The sequence below is a fragment of the Danio aesculapii genome, chromosome 4 (genome assembly GCF_903798145.1).
Source record: "Danio aesculapii chromosome 4, fDanAes4.1, whole genome shotgun sequence".
NCBI lineage: Eukaryota > Metazoa > Chordata > Actinopteri > Cypriniformes > Danionidae > Danio > Danio aesculapii.
Genome location: NC_079438.1, coordinates 51450892 through 51463952, shown reverse-complemented (window position 1 = coordinate 51463952; position 13061 = coordinate 51450892). Strand labels below are relative to the sequence as shown.

Here is a 13061-nt window from a genome sequence, read left to right as displayed (position 1 = left end):
ACTTGTGAGTGAATGACCCCCTTTAAGTTTAGTATTGGTGCAGTCTTGTTCATTTAAGGTTTTGGTTTGAGTTTGGTTGAAGACCTTATAACATGTGTGTCCCACGTACTTAACAATTACTTAATTCCAAGAGTTCAATCAAAGCAGGGTGAATCCACCTCCAGCTACTGCGCCCCCTCAGGTTGGAATCAGAAATGATCAGATGTGCTCCAACATTAGACACATTCAATTCAAGACTTAAAACACATCTGTTTAGCTGTGCCTATATACTGAATGAGCACAACTACGTTCCACAGATCACACTATTATGTCTTTCTTTACTTTTTCATTAATTTAAAACCTGTTTTAACACATTTTAATCAGTTTTTTATCATTTTTTATTTTCTTATAACTGTATTTTATGCTTCTTTTACTATTATATATGTAAAGCACTTTGAATGACCTTTACTTAAACAGCAAAATCAACAGTGTCAATTCAACTCTGATAGAGTTCATTTTAACATTTTACCGGTGTATATATAATCCACACCAGCCAGAGTTAAATTAACATTTTCAAAAGTGTTAACGATTTAACACTGGTTCAAGAGTAAAATACTTTATCTTGTTTTATCAGTAATTATTCATATACTTTATAAATAAACTGACCTTGCCTTATTTTCATTCTATTTAATTTCATTATATTTAATTAATGTTAAATTAGTATTAAATTAATAGTTTGCATGGTTTAAAAATGTAAAAAATAAATCATTTATTTGTAAATCACGCCTCTTGCTTCATTGGAAGACCCCTCACAATAAGCATTTCTCCAAATAGATGTTAGGAGTAGATTTTAATGAACGTCAATAGCAATGCATACAGACAGCGTTCAAGCTAGCTACAGATTGGAACCGATTTATTGCTTCAGCTCATACTTGTAAAACAGAGATCCTTTCGACAGATGACAAGTAACAGAGAACAACCCATATTCCACCGTTTTAGTACATGTGCCCAACTTATCGTCAAAATTCAGGTCTTTGTCCCACACCTCCAGCTTCAGGCTTTCTTTAGCTTTGCAGTTTGGGAAGTTGAACTCTGCAGACCACACAGGATGAGCATTATCCTTGTGATATTCGGTCTGCCCCCCGAAAGTAGAGCCACACCAGATCTTGACGTATGGATCGGGTTTGTTTCCGGCAGGATCTCCGGTGAGGTCTCTGGCATATAAACCAAACACCCGAACAGAAGCACTGGCAAAGTCCAGCTGAGACACCAGCATCAGCACGGCTAGAGAAACCAGCCGGAGACGATTAAAGACTGCCATGACTGTCAAAAAGAATATGGGAGATTTAATACAGAAATAAGAGCATGAAGTCAATGTTAACAGTAGCAAGAAGCCTTACCTCACTTGTTTTGGATGCAGTATGAATGCTTTAGGATCCTCAAACTCTTTTAAAGCCAATGCGGTTGCTGAAATCTTGCAAAAGATGATCAACAGATGGTGAATTCCCATGTGTGTTCATTTTCTGTGTTGGCCTGTTTATTTTTGTCAAGTCTCCAAGAACACAGTAACAAATTACACTCCCTGATCTGTTGATTCTCCATTTCTGCTGCAACGTTCAGATAATAGGGTTGAAATTTGGCATAAACACCATGAGAGCGTGAATCCATCTGGCCTTTTATCAATGGTTGAACATTTACAGCAGTATATGTGTGAAGTCAGAACTATTAGCCCCCTATGAATTTTTTTTCTTTTTAAAATGTTTCCCAAATGATGTTTAACAGAGCAAGGAAATTTTCACAGTATGTCTGATAATATTTTTTCTTCTGGAGAAAGTCTTATTTGCTTTATTTCGGCTAGAATAAAAGCAGTTTTTAATTTTTTAAAAACCCATTTTAAGGTCAAAATTATTAGCCCCTTTAATCTAATTTTGTTTTCGATAGTCTACAGAACAAACCATCGTTATACAATAGGCAAGGCAAACTTTATTAATAGAGCACAATTTTACACAACCGTAGTTGATCCAAAGTGCTTTAATAAAATAAAATAAAATAAAAAAATAAAAACTGGTATTACAAATATAAGGAAATATATTAGTAATACTAAAATACAAATAAGAAATAACATGCATGTGTCACTCAAAGGCAAGACAGTATAAATAAGTCTTTAAATTAGATTTAAAAGCATCCAATGAAGGAGAAATCCTGTTGTTCAGAGGGAGAGTGTTCCAGAGCCTTGGGGCCGCAACACAGAAAGCTCGATCACCTTTTGATTTGCAGCGAGATCTTAACGGTCTACAAGCTGTTTAAGGCCTAATAAGTTGACTGACATGGGCCGGGGCAGATTTGTGCAATGCTTTATAAGTGAAAAGAATGATTTTAAAATCAACTCTGAATTTTATAGGAAGCCAGTGCAATGGGGCGAGGACAGGAGAGATATGATCTCTTTTCTTAGTTTCTGTTATTAATCTGGCGGCTGCATTCCGGACCAATTGTAACCAAGAGAGTGTTGACATGAATGACATTAATTCAATGATATTAACACATAGAAATGGTCTAAACATACAATTCTGTAAATGCATATGCAGTAAAGTGTTGTAAATGTAAATACAGTATTTTTGCTGTAATTGATTTACAGTAAGTTACTGTAGATATTACAGGAAATTGTTAAGTGTATGTTTGAGAAATTAATATATATCTTATATATTTGAGAAATATTAGGGAAATGTTATTATATATTATGGAATTTGTACTTAACATAGTTGTAAAACAGAGATTGACTTGACAGATGACAAGAAACCAGTATGGCTTATTTTGCACCACTATGGTATACGTGCCCAAGAGATCATCAAATTCAATTTATATATGAATATACATGAATACATATTTTAGTTTTGTATATTAGTTCTTTTTTTTTTTTTACACAATTTTAAGTTGATTCACATTAAAATTAAGACAACAAGCTTCAGAACATTTTTGAGTATGCTCAACTTTCAACCCAAGTACTGCTATTGACTCGATTTAAACTGAGTACACTCAAAAACGTCCTGATGCTGGTTGCCTTAAAATTGTAAGTTGAGTCAATGTTTTTTTATTTTACAGTGCTGTAAAATATTACTGGCTGCCTTCATTTTTTTTAAGTGAACATCCACAAGTTAATTTCGAGAGGAGCATGTGATATGATTGATCGTGGCTGGTCTCCCATCCGCAATCACTAGTAAGTTAAAAGATTAATTCAAACTCTTGAATTAAATCAAATTAACCTTATTTTAACTTAGATCCCATTAAACAGACTTAAAACATCTTATTTTTTAAGTTAAACAAGTTAGAAACATAATTAAGTCAATATAAAAACATGTTGTCACGATCATATCATTTTTTTTTTACATTGTGTGTATTTATATACAAATATACACTACACACACATACATTATTTAAATTCATACTTTTTTGGATGTGATTGTTACCTGGCATTAGTACCTATTGATGCATCCCCTATATATTTGCTAACATTTTAAACTGTGAACTGAGCAGCAGAGATTATCATGATTATCTTAAGGCCTTTATCAGGATTTTTAATGAACAGAATGAATGCAGTTTACTAATGAAGAAACAGGTCAGCATTAAATTTCGCCATGCATACAGCTGAAGTAATGATTATTAGGATCTTTGTATATTTTCTTCCCCAATTTCTGTTTAACGGAACAAACATAATAGTTTTAGACTTATTTTATCTTTACCATGATGACAGTACATAATATTTGACTAGATATTTTTCATGATACTAGTATTCAGCTTAAAGTGACATTTAAAGGCTTAACTAGGTTAATTGGGCAAGTTAATTAGGCAAATCATTGTATAAAGTAGACAATCGAAAATAATTATTGTTAAAGGGGGCCAATAATATTGACCTTAAAATGGTTTAAAAAAAATTAAAAACCGCTTTCATTCTAGCCAAAATAAAACAAAGAAGACTTTCTCCAGAAGAAAAAATATTATAGGAAATACTGTGAAAAATTCCTTACTCTGTTAAACATCATTTGGGAAATATTTGAAAAAGAAGAGGGGTTATTTATTTGCAGATCAATGTGAAAACATACTCTGTAGAGCGTTCAAAGCATATTGTTTTATTACCATCAGTCTAGATACAGTGGAAGTTTGTCTCAAATAAGCTTTGGTACAAATCATCTCAACTCATACTTGTAAAACAGAGTTCCTTTCGATAGATGACAAGGAATGTCAAATGACCCATACTGCACGGTTCTAGTACATGTGCCCAACTTATCATCAAAAAACAGATCTTTGTCCCAAACCTCCAGCTTCAGGATCTCAGTAGCTTTGCATATCGGGAAGCTGAACTCTGCAGACCACTCAGGATTAGTAGTACCGTTAAGAAACTCTGTCATTCCTCCAAAAGTAGAGCCACACCAGATCTTGATATACGGATCGGGTTTGTTTCCAATGACATCTCCAGAGAGGTCCATGGCGTGAATATCAAACACTCGGACGTCAGCTTTGCCAGAGTGCAAATGAAATGCCAGCATCAATACGACTAGAGACACCAGCCGAAGATCATGAAAGACTCCCATGGCTGTGAGAAACGAAATACATTAGATTATATTCAAGATTTAAGACAGAAATATTGAACTTATAGTACATTAACTCATACTTCACTCGCATTGGTTTCCGTATGAAGGCTACCCAATCCTCACCTCCTTTATAAAGCTAGTGCAGTCAGAAAAATCCTCCAAAAGAGGATCAACAGGTGCTTAAATCCCAGGAGTCGCAGTGTGGCGTTTCAGTCTGGTTGTTTTGCACTTCACAGGTTGCACAGAAAGCATAAGATTGTAAGGAAAGCATTAAAACAGGGCATTCAAATCATTTTAAAATAAAGACAGAAGACACTGGTGCATCAACATTTAAAAACAAGAAAGATCTAAATAATAAAAAAAGCTAAAATTAAAGGGGAATTATTAAATTTAAAGAGGGGGAATATAATTATTTACAAATGTTGATGTCTTGTCAAAAATGTCTGGTATTTTAAAGTAAATTACTGTTGGTTAGACCATACAACAAAAGCCTCTATAACAATAATATGCACTTAACATTAATATGCAAAAATATATATATAATATATATAGTTGTGTATTTGCAGGATAATTGGCTTGCCCAAAAACAATAATACAGAAGTGTAATGGCTTTATTTTTTAAAGAAACTTTTTGTTATTAGTCACTCACCCAGTACAGATAATAATATGGAGGAGTGAGGGTTGGCAAATACACATACAGTGGGGCATGTACTCATTTTGGAAGGACAGTACACAGAGTGCAAGGGCACACATGGTGTCATTCACACCCTTATCAAACGACTGTATAAAATAAAAAAATGTTCAATTGTGGCAGTGCATCAAATGAAATTCCCAAAAGTGATTTTGTACACATAGAAATCATACGGTATTCTATTAAATAAAAGTAAAGCGTATACTTTAATGCTGCAAATACAAAAAAAGTGTGCTTTTTCAATTGCAATGTTTGGGTTTTTAATTGCACTGACTTGTCTTTTTTTTGCCTTTTGGGTTTACACTACCTGACAAAAGTCTTGTCGCCTATCCAAGTGAAGAACAACAAAAATTATCTTGACTTCTAGTTGCATGATCATTTGGTATTAGATATGTATAATATGAAAGGCAAAGGCCTCTAGATTATGCTAATTTTACCAAATGCCTTGATTTTTAATAATTTTACTAAGTCATGGTGCAGTGGAAAAATAATTAATAGTGTGTATGACTCTCATGAGCTTAGAGGACTGCATCCATACATCTCTGCAACAACTCAAATAACTCATTAATAAAGTCATCTGGAATGGCAAAGAAAGCGTTCTTGCAGGACTCCCAGAGTTCATCAAGAATCTTTGGATTTATCTTCAATGCCTCCTCCATCTTTCCCCAGACATTCTCAATAATGTCAGTGTATGGTGACTGGGCTGGCCAATCCTGGAGCACCTTGACCTTCTTTACTTTCAGGAACTTTGATGTGGAGGCTGAAGTATGAGGAGCGCTATCCTGCTGAAGAATTTGCCCTCTCCTGTGGTTTGTAATGTAATGGGCAGCACAAATGTCTTGATACCTCAGGCTGTTGATGTTGCCATCCACTCTGCAGATCTCTCGCACGCCCCATACCGAATGTAACCCCAAACCATGATTTTTCCTGCACCAAACTTGACTGATTTCTATGAGAATCTTGGGTACATGCAGATTCCAGTAGTTCTTCTGCAGTATTTGTGATGATTGAGATGCAGTTCAACAGATGATTCATCTGAAAAATCTACCTTCTGCCACTTTTCCAAATGATCAACTAGAAGTGAAGGTATTATTTGTTGCTCATTCAATTGAGATTGACAACAAGACTTTTGTCAGGTAGATTACAAACAAATCATAACCATGTTCCTTGAACAACTGGATTTTTATGTCCTGAGTGAGACGAGTTTAATTTAAATATGTGTAAACTGAAAGCTTTATATTTAATCCTACTTTATCATATCTGAACATTTCTAAGGCCTATAAATCATCAACATGATTCAGATACATAAGAGATAGATAGATAGATAGATAGATAGATAGATAGATGGATAGATGGATAGATGGATAGATGGATAGATGGATAGATGGATAGATGGATAGATAGATGGATAGATGGATAGATGGATAGATGGATAGATAGATAGATGGATAGATGGATAGATGGATAGATAGATAGATAGTCAGACAGAGGCAGGCTTATTTATTTAAATGACTTTTATTAAGTTTACAAATAAGGTAACAAATGCTGTTTTTATTGGAGCGCAAATCGCAGTTTTATATGAAGCTCAAACATCCTATACTTAGTGCAAAACATACAGTTAAACATTACCAATGATTCCCTACATGTTTCTGTTTGGTTTTCATGTTAAGCAATTCTTTTAACATTTTGTACAATGTTAAATATCATACGGAGGAAAAAACAAACCAAAAAAAAAAACACTGAATGAAAGTCGCCAGAGGACATCTAGAGACTCTAAAGACAGCAAAAACAAGCGGATCGGATAGTAGTACAAAACAAAATAACTTAATGACAGGTCAGTAGCATTAAGTAAACATTGTTCTGTTGTATTTCTTTCCACAGGAGAGCAACTAGAAAGGAGGGTTTCATTCATTCAATAAGATACGTTTTTGTTTGAGTGAGTGAGTCTGTGTGCATTTCTTTTGTGTAACTTAAGAATATATCATGCAAAAAAAAAATACAACTCTATTGTGTTTTTTTGTCATCACAATGTGTCTATCGATACTGGATGGCTAGTTCGCACATCAGCTCGCTACCAACGCATATTTAACAACTCAAAGTAAAGTGAAAAACAGAGAGGTTGTATTTTCAAAGGTGCTAAATCATTTACATCAGAGGTCAGAGGTGAATCTCGTTTTTTTAACGTTGTATGTCCTGCACTGCAGTTACATTAGCGCCCTCTACAGTCAAACAGGATGAACCTGCTTCATACAGTCGAGAGCAAATTAACACTTGCGCGTATTTTGCAACGAGGACATGGCACTCAGAAGGTAGTACTACACGGATTTCCATTAGTCTGAACACTGAGCAGGTTGGACCTCTTTGTTAAAGACCTTTTGATGTGTTCACAGTTTGAACGAACCGAACAACGTAAAGTGGGGTAAAGCGGTGTGTACAAAGCAAGAGATAAAGGTTTTTTTAAATACAGAGAGCCAGCTGAAAATCTAAACTGTACAGTTGACCTAAAGTGAAGTTCCTGTACCAGGTTGTTTCACGCAGACGGCACGCTAAGCAGTACGTAACAAGTTGTAATCTAAGTCCTTTCAGTAGTTAAGAGCATCTTCACTACGTTTCTGTTCCCCAAAATGAGCTGTACATTGGTTTCCGGTGAATCAAGACCGTTCTCTATTCATCTGCACGGTTTAACGATGCTAAAAAGGTAGTTTTGACATTGCAGGTTAAGCATTTCGAATAAACTAAAGCATTTACAAGAGTGATTTGATTGATTGCTACAAAAAAAGAAGCTACTGATCTGCCGTAAAACCAAAGGCTGTTGCCAGTACAGTGGCGGTATATGAGCAGTGCGAGTTAAAAAGAGTGTATTGATGAAAACAAACAGAAAAATCTGCAAGTGTTAGTCTTGTTTTGGCTTGTTCTTGTGTTGGTGAGGGATGTAAACTGTCTTTTCTCACCTTTCTAGTCCTTTTAACACTCGCCTTGCTGTCACATCTGTTGCTAAATGAGTAAAAACATGCCTCTCTACACATATCGGATAGGCTTTGACACTGGATGGCGTCAAAACCGATTGAATATTGCTGCAAAAACATCTAGCTATTGGAGGTTTTGAAATACTTACAACATACTGCATCCCCATGCATGCTAACTTTCCCCGTCCTGCCTTTCTATCTTGATCCCTCACCTTTCACAAGAACTGCTCAGACTGTTTATGAATCCATCTGGAAAACAGAAACACCATTTTTGTCGAAAGTTCACAAGAAAGTTGTGCGCTGTTGATATGCACGCTTCATGCCAAGCATCTAAACTCAACTCTCAAGCGCGTTCGCAGCCTTTGGATGCTATATAGTGGCTGGTGTTTTGTGCAGAAGCTTTTTTGGGAGTAGGACTGCGCCATTAAATGGTCAAAACGCCACTCATACAACACCTCGATCCCACATAAGTATTCATATTCACCTTCTGTGGAGTCCAAAGGCCAGCACTTCAACCAATTTGAGACTCTCCGCTGCCTTATAAATCAACCCCAGGAGCAAAAAGAAACTATTAAATTAAAAAAAAAAAAAGCAAGGCACTAGAATCTTCAGAAAGCTCATCGGGCGTAGGGAAAAAGGGAAAGATTCGTTTCTTCAAGTACATTAATTGAATCCATTTTACATTCACATTTATCTAATAATAATAATAATACGAAGGAAGTACAAAGAGGGGGGGGGAAGGATTAAAGTGTCTCCAATAAGATGTGAATAATGAAATAGCTAGCCTTACATCTCATGAACGCGAATATATCCAAAACCCTCCCAAAAAATTCATGTTTATTTATGTTTTTTGTCTACTTTTCTTTTAATCTAATGTTGTCCAACAACATTTATAATAATCACAGTGTTTCAACATCAAAAACTGATGAGTAAATACAGGTCCGTACAGAACACGACTTCTTATTTGAATGTCTCGATCGAACTAATAATCGCAAGAGGCCTCTAATGCTGCCATGATTAGAAAAAGCTGTTACGTTAGTCGTAGATTTAAAGCTTCACAGGCCTTCAAGGCAGTACATGTGTGTGTTTGTGTGTCAGAAGCAATCCCCAGTTTCATATGCAAATCTCAATCCAACTAATTACACATCACCTAATGGCGTGGCCAGATGAGTCAAAAAAATAAACGGAAAAGGACGGTAAGCATGTGAATGTGCTGCAAAGCAGGCTGGGAGCTGTTGTAGAAGCTTTGTAGTACAAACCATGAGGGCAGCTGAAAGGCCTCTGAACATAACAAAACAAACTCCCCCCTAAACTTACTGCTACACAAGGCCGGCTCGAAGGGCATAAGGAAAGAAAACCAAACCAATCAACCTAATAAATGGAATCGAAACCCTTGTAACCTTAAAAAACAAAGCCAACCTGTACATGGATTCTCTTATCTTTTGTTTGTTTCATCTAATGAAGGCCACTTCCTGTGTTTTTAAAATGGGCTTTTCTACCACTGTAAGTAATTATTGCATTATTCCATGGCATTGCAGCAAAGGGGTTTCGGGCAAGAGGGGAACAAGGACACCAAGATTCAACTCTTCGGCACTCACCATCACCTCTGAATGCTTTTATCAGAAGGATACACAGATGGATGGAGGTGGCATTCATTCGGTCTTAAAGACAAGTAAAAACCCCTTGATAAATGTTTGGTGAAGGATGCAAAATTGGTCACACCTTCTTTGGCCATGTAACATTGCACTCGAGTGTCCGTTGCTTTGTTTTCGTCTCCTCTTATCCCTTGCATCATCCCCGTGGCTTGTTTGTGAGCATGCAGAATCTCTGCAATGCTTGCCCAGGCCCACTTTCAGTCTGCACCCCTACCCTTGCCTCAATCCCCAACAGTTTTTTAGGCCTGGCGCGGCTAGGCCCTGCCCTACGTGCTCTTCAGATTGGGTCCGCCCGGGTGGCTGACTGACTTTTGCAAAGTGCTGATGTGGAAGGTCTGTAAAGGGGTGGGCACCTGGGGATATTGGCCTAGGGGTTGTGAGGTGGCCAGCAGACCAGCCTGGGTGTGCGTGGCCGCTCCAGCCCACTGAGCGATGTAAGGTGCGGATGGGTAGCCGTACTGCGGCGTGGGACACAAGGAGCCCTTCCGAGTCCCTAGAGAGGTAGCGGGAGTGTTGGGCATTGCCGGGTGGCCACTCAGAGTTGAAGCGATGCTTGGGCACAGCTGACCCGGAGCGGAGTACTTACGGCCCATGTTGACTGGAGGAACCATCTGAGGAGAGGAGAAATTAAACAGGTCACACTTTATTGTGATGGTCCGTTTGTTGAATTTAAGTTACATTGCATCTACATGCTGACTAATTCTCATTAGATTTTAAGTAGACTGTTAGATGGGGGTTGGGGTTAGTGTAAATTAACATGTACTTGAAAAGTTTCTTAAAGTCAAATTTCTGTTTAGCAGCAGTATCGACAGATATTAAGCAGAGAGTCTACTGATACTCAAATGGACCATCAAAATAGAGTGTTGTCATTAAACATGCTTATTTAGAGAAAGTCAGTCCTCAAGGTCTGAGTTTCTGCAGAAAGTGTCAAATGTCAAGTGTCAAATGACGCACAAGTCTTGAATTTTTCTGTCTGATTACGACTGATGTTTTACAAACAAATTTGAAATCCACGCAGCTAAGCTGGTAATTTATATGCATTATAAAATGATCACAGGGTTCCCACGCTTTCATGAACAGCAGATTCAAGGTCTTCAAGCATTTTCTGAAGTCATACCCCAGCATATGTAGCACCATGAAAGTCTTTACTGTACTTAATAATTCACTTACATTTAGGCCCAATCCAATGTCTTTTTTTGTACCCCTACCTGTTCCCCTTCCCCTTGGCCCTTGAAACAGAGTGAAAAGGGGAAGGGCTTAAAAATTTACCCCTAAGAATGGGACAGCACTACAACACCTACACACGTCATCATATGTCATCGCGATCTCTTGCTTCATATGAGATTGACGATCGTGACTGCTGTAGTTAATCCAGTTGTGTTATTTTTTGGTATTTATCTTCAGGAAATCATCGAACAATATCATGTTATTATAACAATTTAATGTGGCAATAAGATCGTAACTGCACTGTGTATTTACACCCTGGCCATATTTATCTATGTAAACACACGAAAACAACATCAACATTACAGTATACCAGACACTATAAAAAGCTCATTCCCAGCCACTAGACTTTTCTGACAGGGTGTTCGAGTGTCATCGAGTGACAGAATGTTGTGGGACTGCTATACAAGAGTTATTATTAGTGATTATAGATAGCCAAATTTACAGTTTTTATTTTAGCGTTTTTTTAAAGCATGATGGTAAAACATGAACGCGGTTATGAATATATTAAAACATATGCTTGTTTGCTGTAAAAATTTGTAATAATGACAAAAAAATTATAATTTGTGGATCTCCTTACTTCCGTGTGCAGCCATGCAGCCATTGTGGCTGGTGTTTTCTGGGAAATTTTCTTACCCCTTGGTTTCGAGTGTGGTCCAGAAAAATCTCCGTTTCGAGGGGTATCTAGCACTTTCCCTTAGCCCTACCTATTCAAGCTAAAGAGAATTGGGACACCCCACTCCTTCACATGAATGCAAAAAAAAAAAAAAAAAAAGAGGGGTAGGGGTAAGGGAAAGGGCTAAGGAGTAGAATTGGGATTGGGCCTTAATATTTAAGTAAAAAATGTCAAAGTAATTTTCAGTCAAAGTAATTTACCGTTTTAAACAGTCATGTTTAATGTTTAAGTACAAAAACATTTGCTGAATTCAATACTAGCAATATTCGAATGCGGTTTCTGAAATATTGATCAAATGTGCATTGTCAGTCTTATTTGTACAGGACTTTTTAAGAACTTCTTTCATTCTGACATTCTTCATTCTTTCATGCTGACAGCAGAACAGTGCAATTGTTGAAATAAAACCATAAACAAATTATTTCAAATTTAATTCAAGCACTTCCAAGGACCTGTGTTTGTTTTTAAGTACTTTCCAAGCCTTGAATCTGTATGTCTGAAATCCAAGTACTTTCAAGAAGTGTGGGAACCCTGTGATCATCTACAAAGAAAGTTGCAATCTAAACTTTGAGTTCCTCATACAGATACTTTAATAAAATATAATAATAATAATAATTTTGCATCAGCTAATAAAAGCTTCTCCTTTTTGAGTATATTGCACAGATGAAATTAACATTATGTACTAATGTGTTCCTCAATTTTCTAAAATTATAACCACCTAAACATGAGCTACAATGAAAATTAATTACTGCCCAAACACAAAAGTCCCGTCTCTATAATATTTATACTCAATGCATGAAAGCACAAATTAAACACTGCAATCGACCATTTCAATCATTTGAAAACAGTCAATATCTGTTAAATATGTTAAAAGTTAATGCAGAATATTGTGCATTACTCCCGAGATACTGTGAATGAAAAGAAAAAGAAAAGTGCATCTCTATAAAAGGCTTACTTCGTAGCTGTGGCCCTGAGGAACCACTTGCTGTTGGTGTTTGGAGCCTCTCTTGCCCTGTGACAGGTTCATGGCGTCCCGGGCCCAGTTGTCCACCAGTTTGTGCAGCTCGTCTGTGAACATGCCCTTGCAGCTCTGGGACTGAGAGACGGGTGGCTGGCTTTGGTTCTGACCGGGTCCTGCCACCGTGTTGGTGCTGCTCGTCCCTGAGCAGAGAGAAAAGAGAACGAGCGAAGACCATTATAAGAAGGAAGACATTTGAAACAGCTGATACCATCTGAAGCTCACAGACTTTATCAATGTGTGCATGTATTTTTTCTATATACAGTTAC

General features: G+C 36.9%; 2 protein-coding genes across 15 annotated transcripts in view; both read right to left on the bottom strand.

Moving 5' to 3' along the window:
* Window positions 1-810: 810 nt before the first annotated feature.
* LOC130222561 (perforin-1-like) lies at window positions 811-1326 on the bottom strand. Its single transcript, XM_056455113.1, has one exon. The coding sequence runs from the start codon at window positions 1298-1300 to the stop codon at window positions 893-895; it is 408 nt and encodes a 135-aa protein (XP_056311088.1). The 5' UTR covers window positions 1301-1326; the 3' UTR covers window positions 811-892.
* Window positions 1327-7592: 6266 nt separating this feature from the next.
* wnk1b (WNK lysine deficient protein kinase 1b) overlaps window positions 7593-13061 on the bottom strand; it is a 107779-nt gene continuing 102310 nt past the window's right edge. For 12 of the 14 annotated variants that reach the window (XM_056456013.1, XM_056456017.1, XM_056456015.1 and 9 more), the window contains 2 exons: window positions 12730-12935; window positions 7593-10488 (listed from right to left, as the gene is read on the bottom strand). In XM_056456013.1, coding sequence (XP_056311988.1) covers window positions 10144-10488; window positions 12730-12935 — 551 coding nt within the window. In that variant the 3' untranslated portion in view covers window positions 7593-10143. The remainder of the gene's footprint in view (window positions 10489-12729; window positions 12936-13061) is intronic. The other 2 variants (XM_056456024.1, XM_056456025.1) reach the window with 1 other exon arrangement.

What these genes read in the sequence shown, in the direction of transcription:
- LOC130222561 (XM_056455113.1), bottom strand. Translation starts at nt 1,300, where the DNA reads ATGGCAGTCTTTAATCGTCTCCGGCTGGTTTCTCTAGCCGTGCTGATG.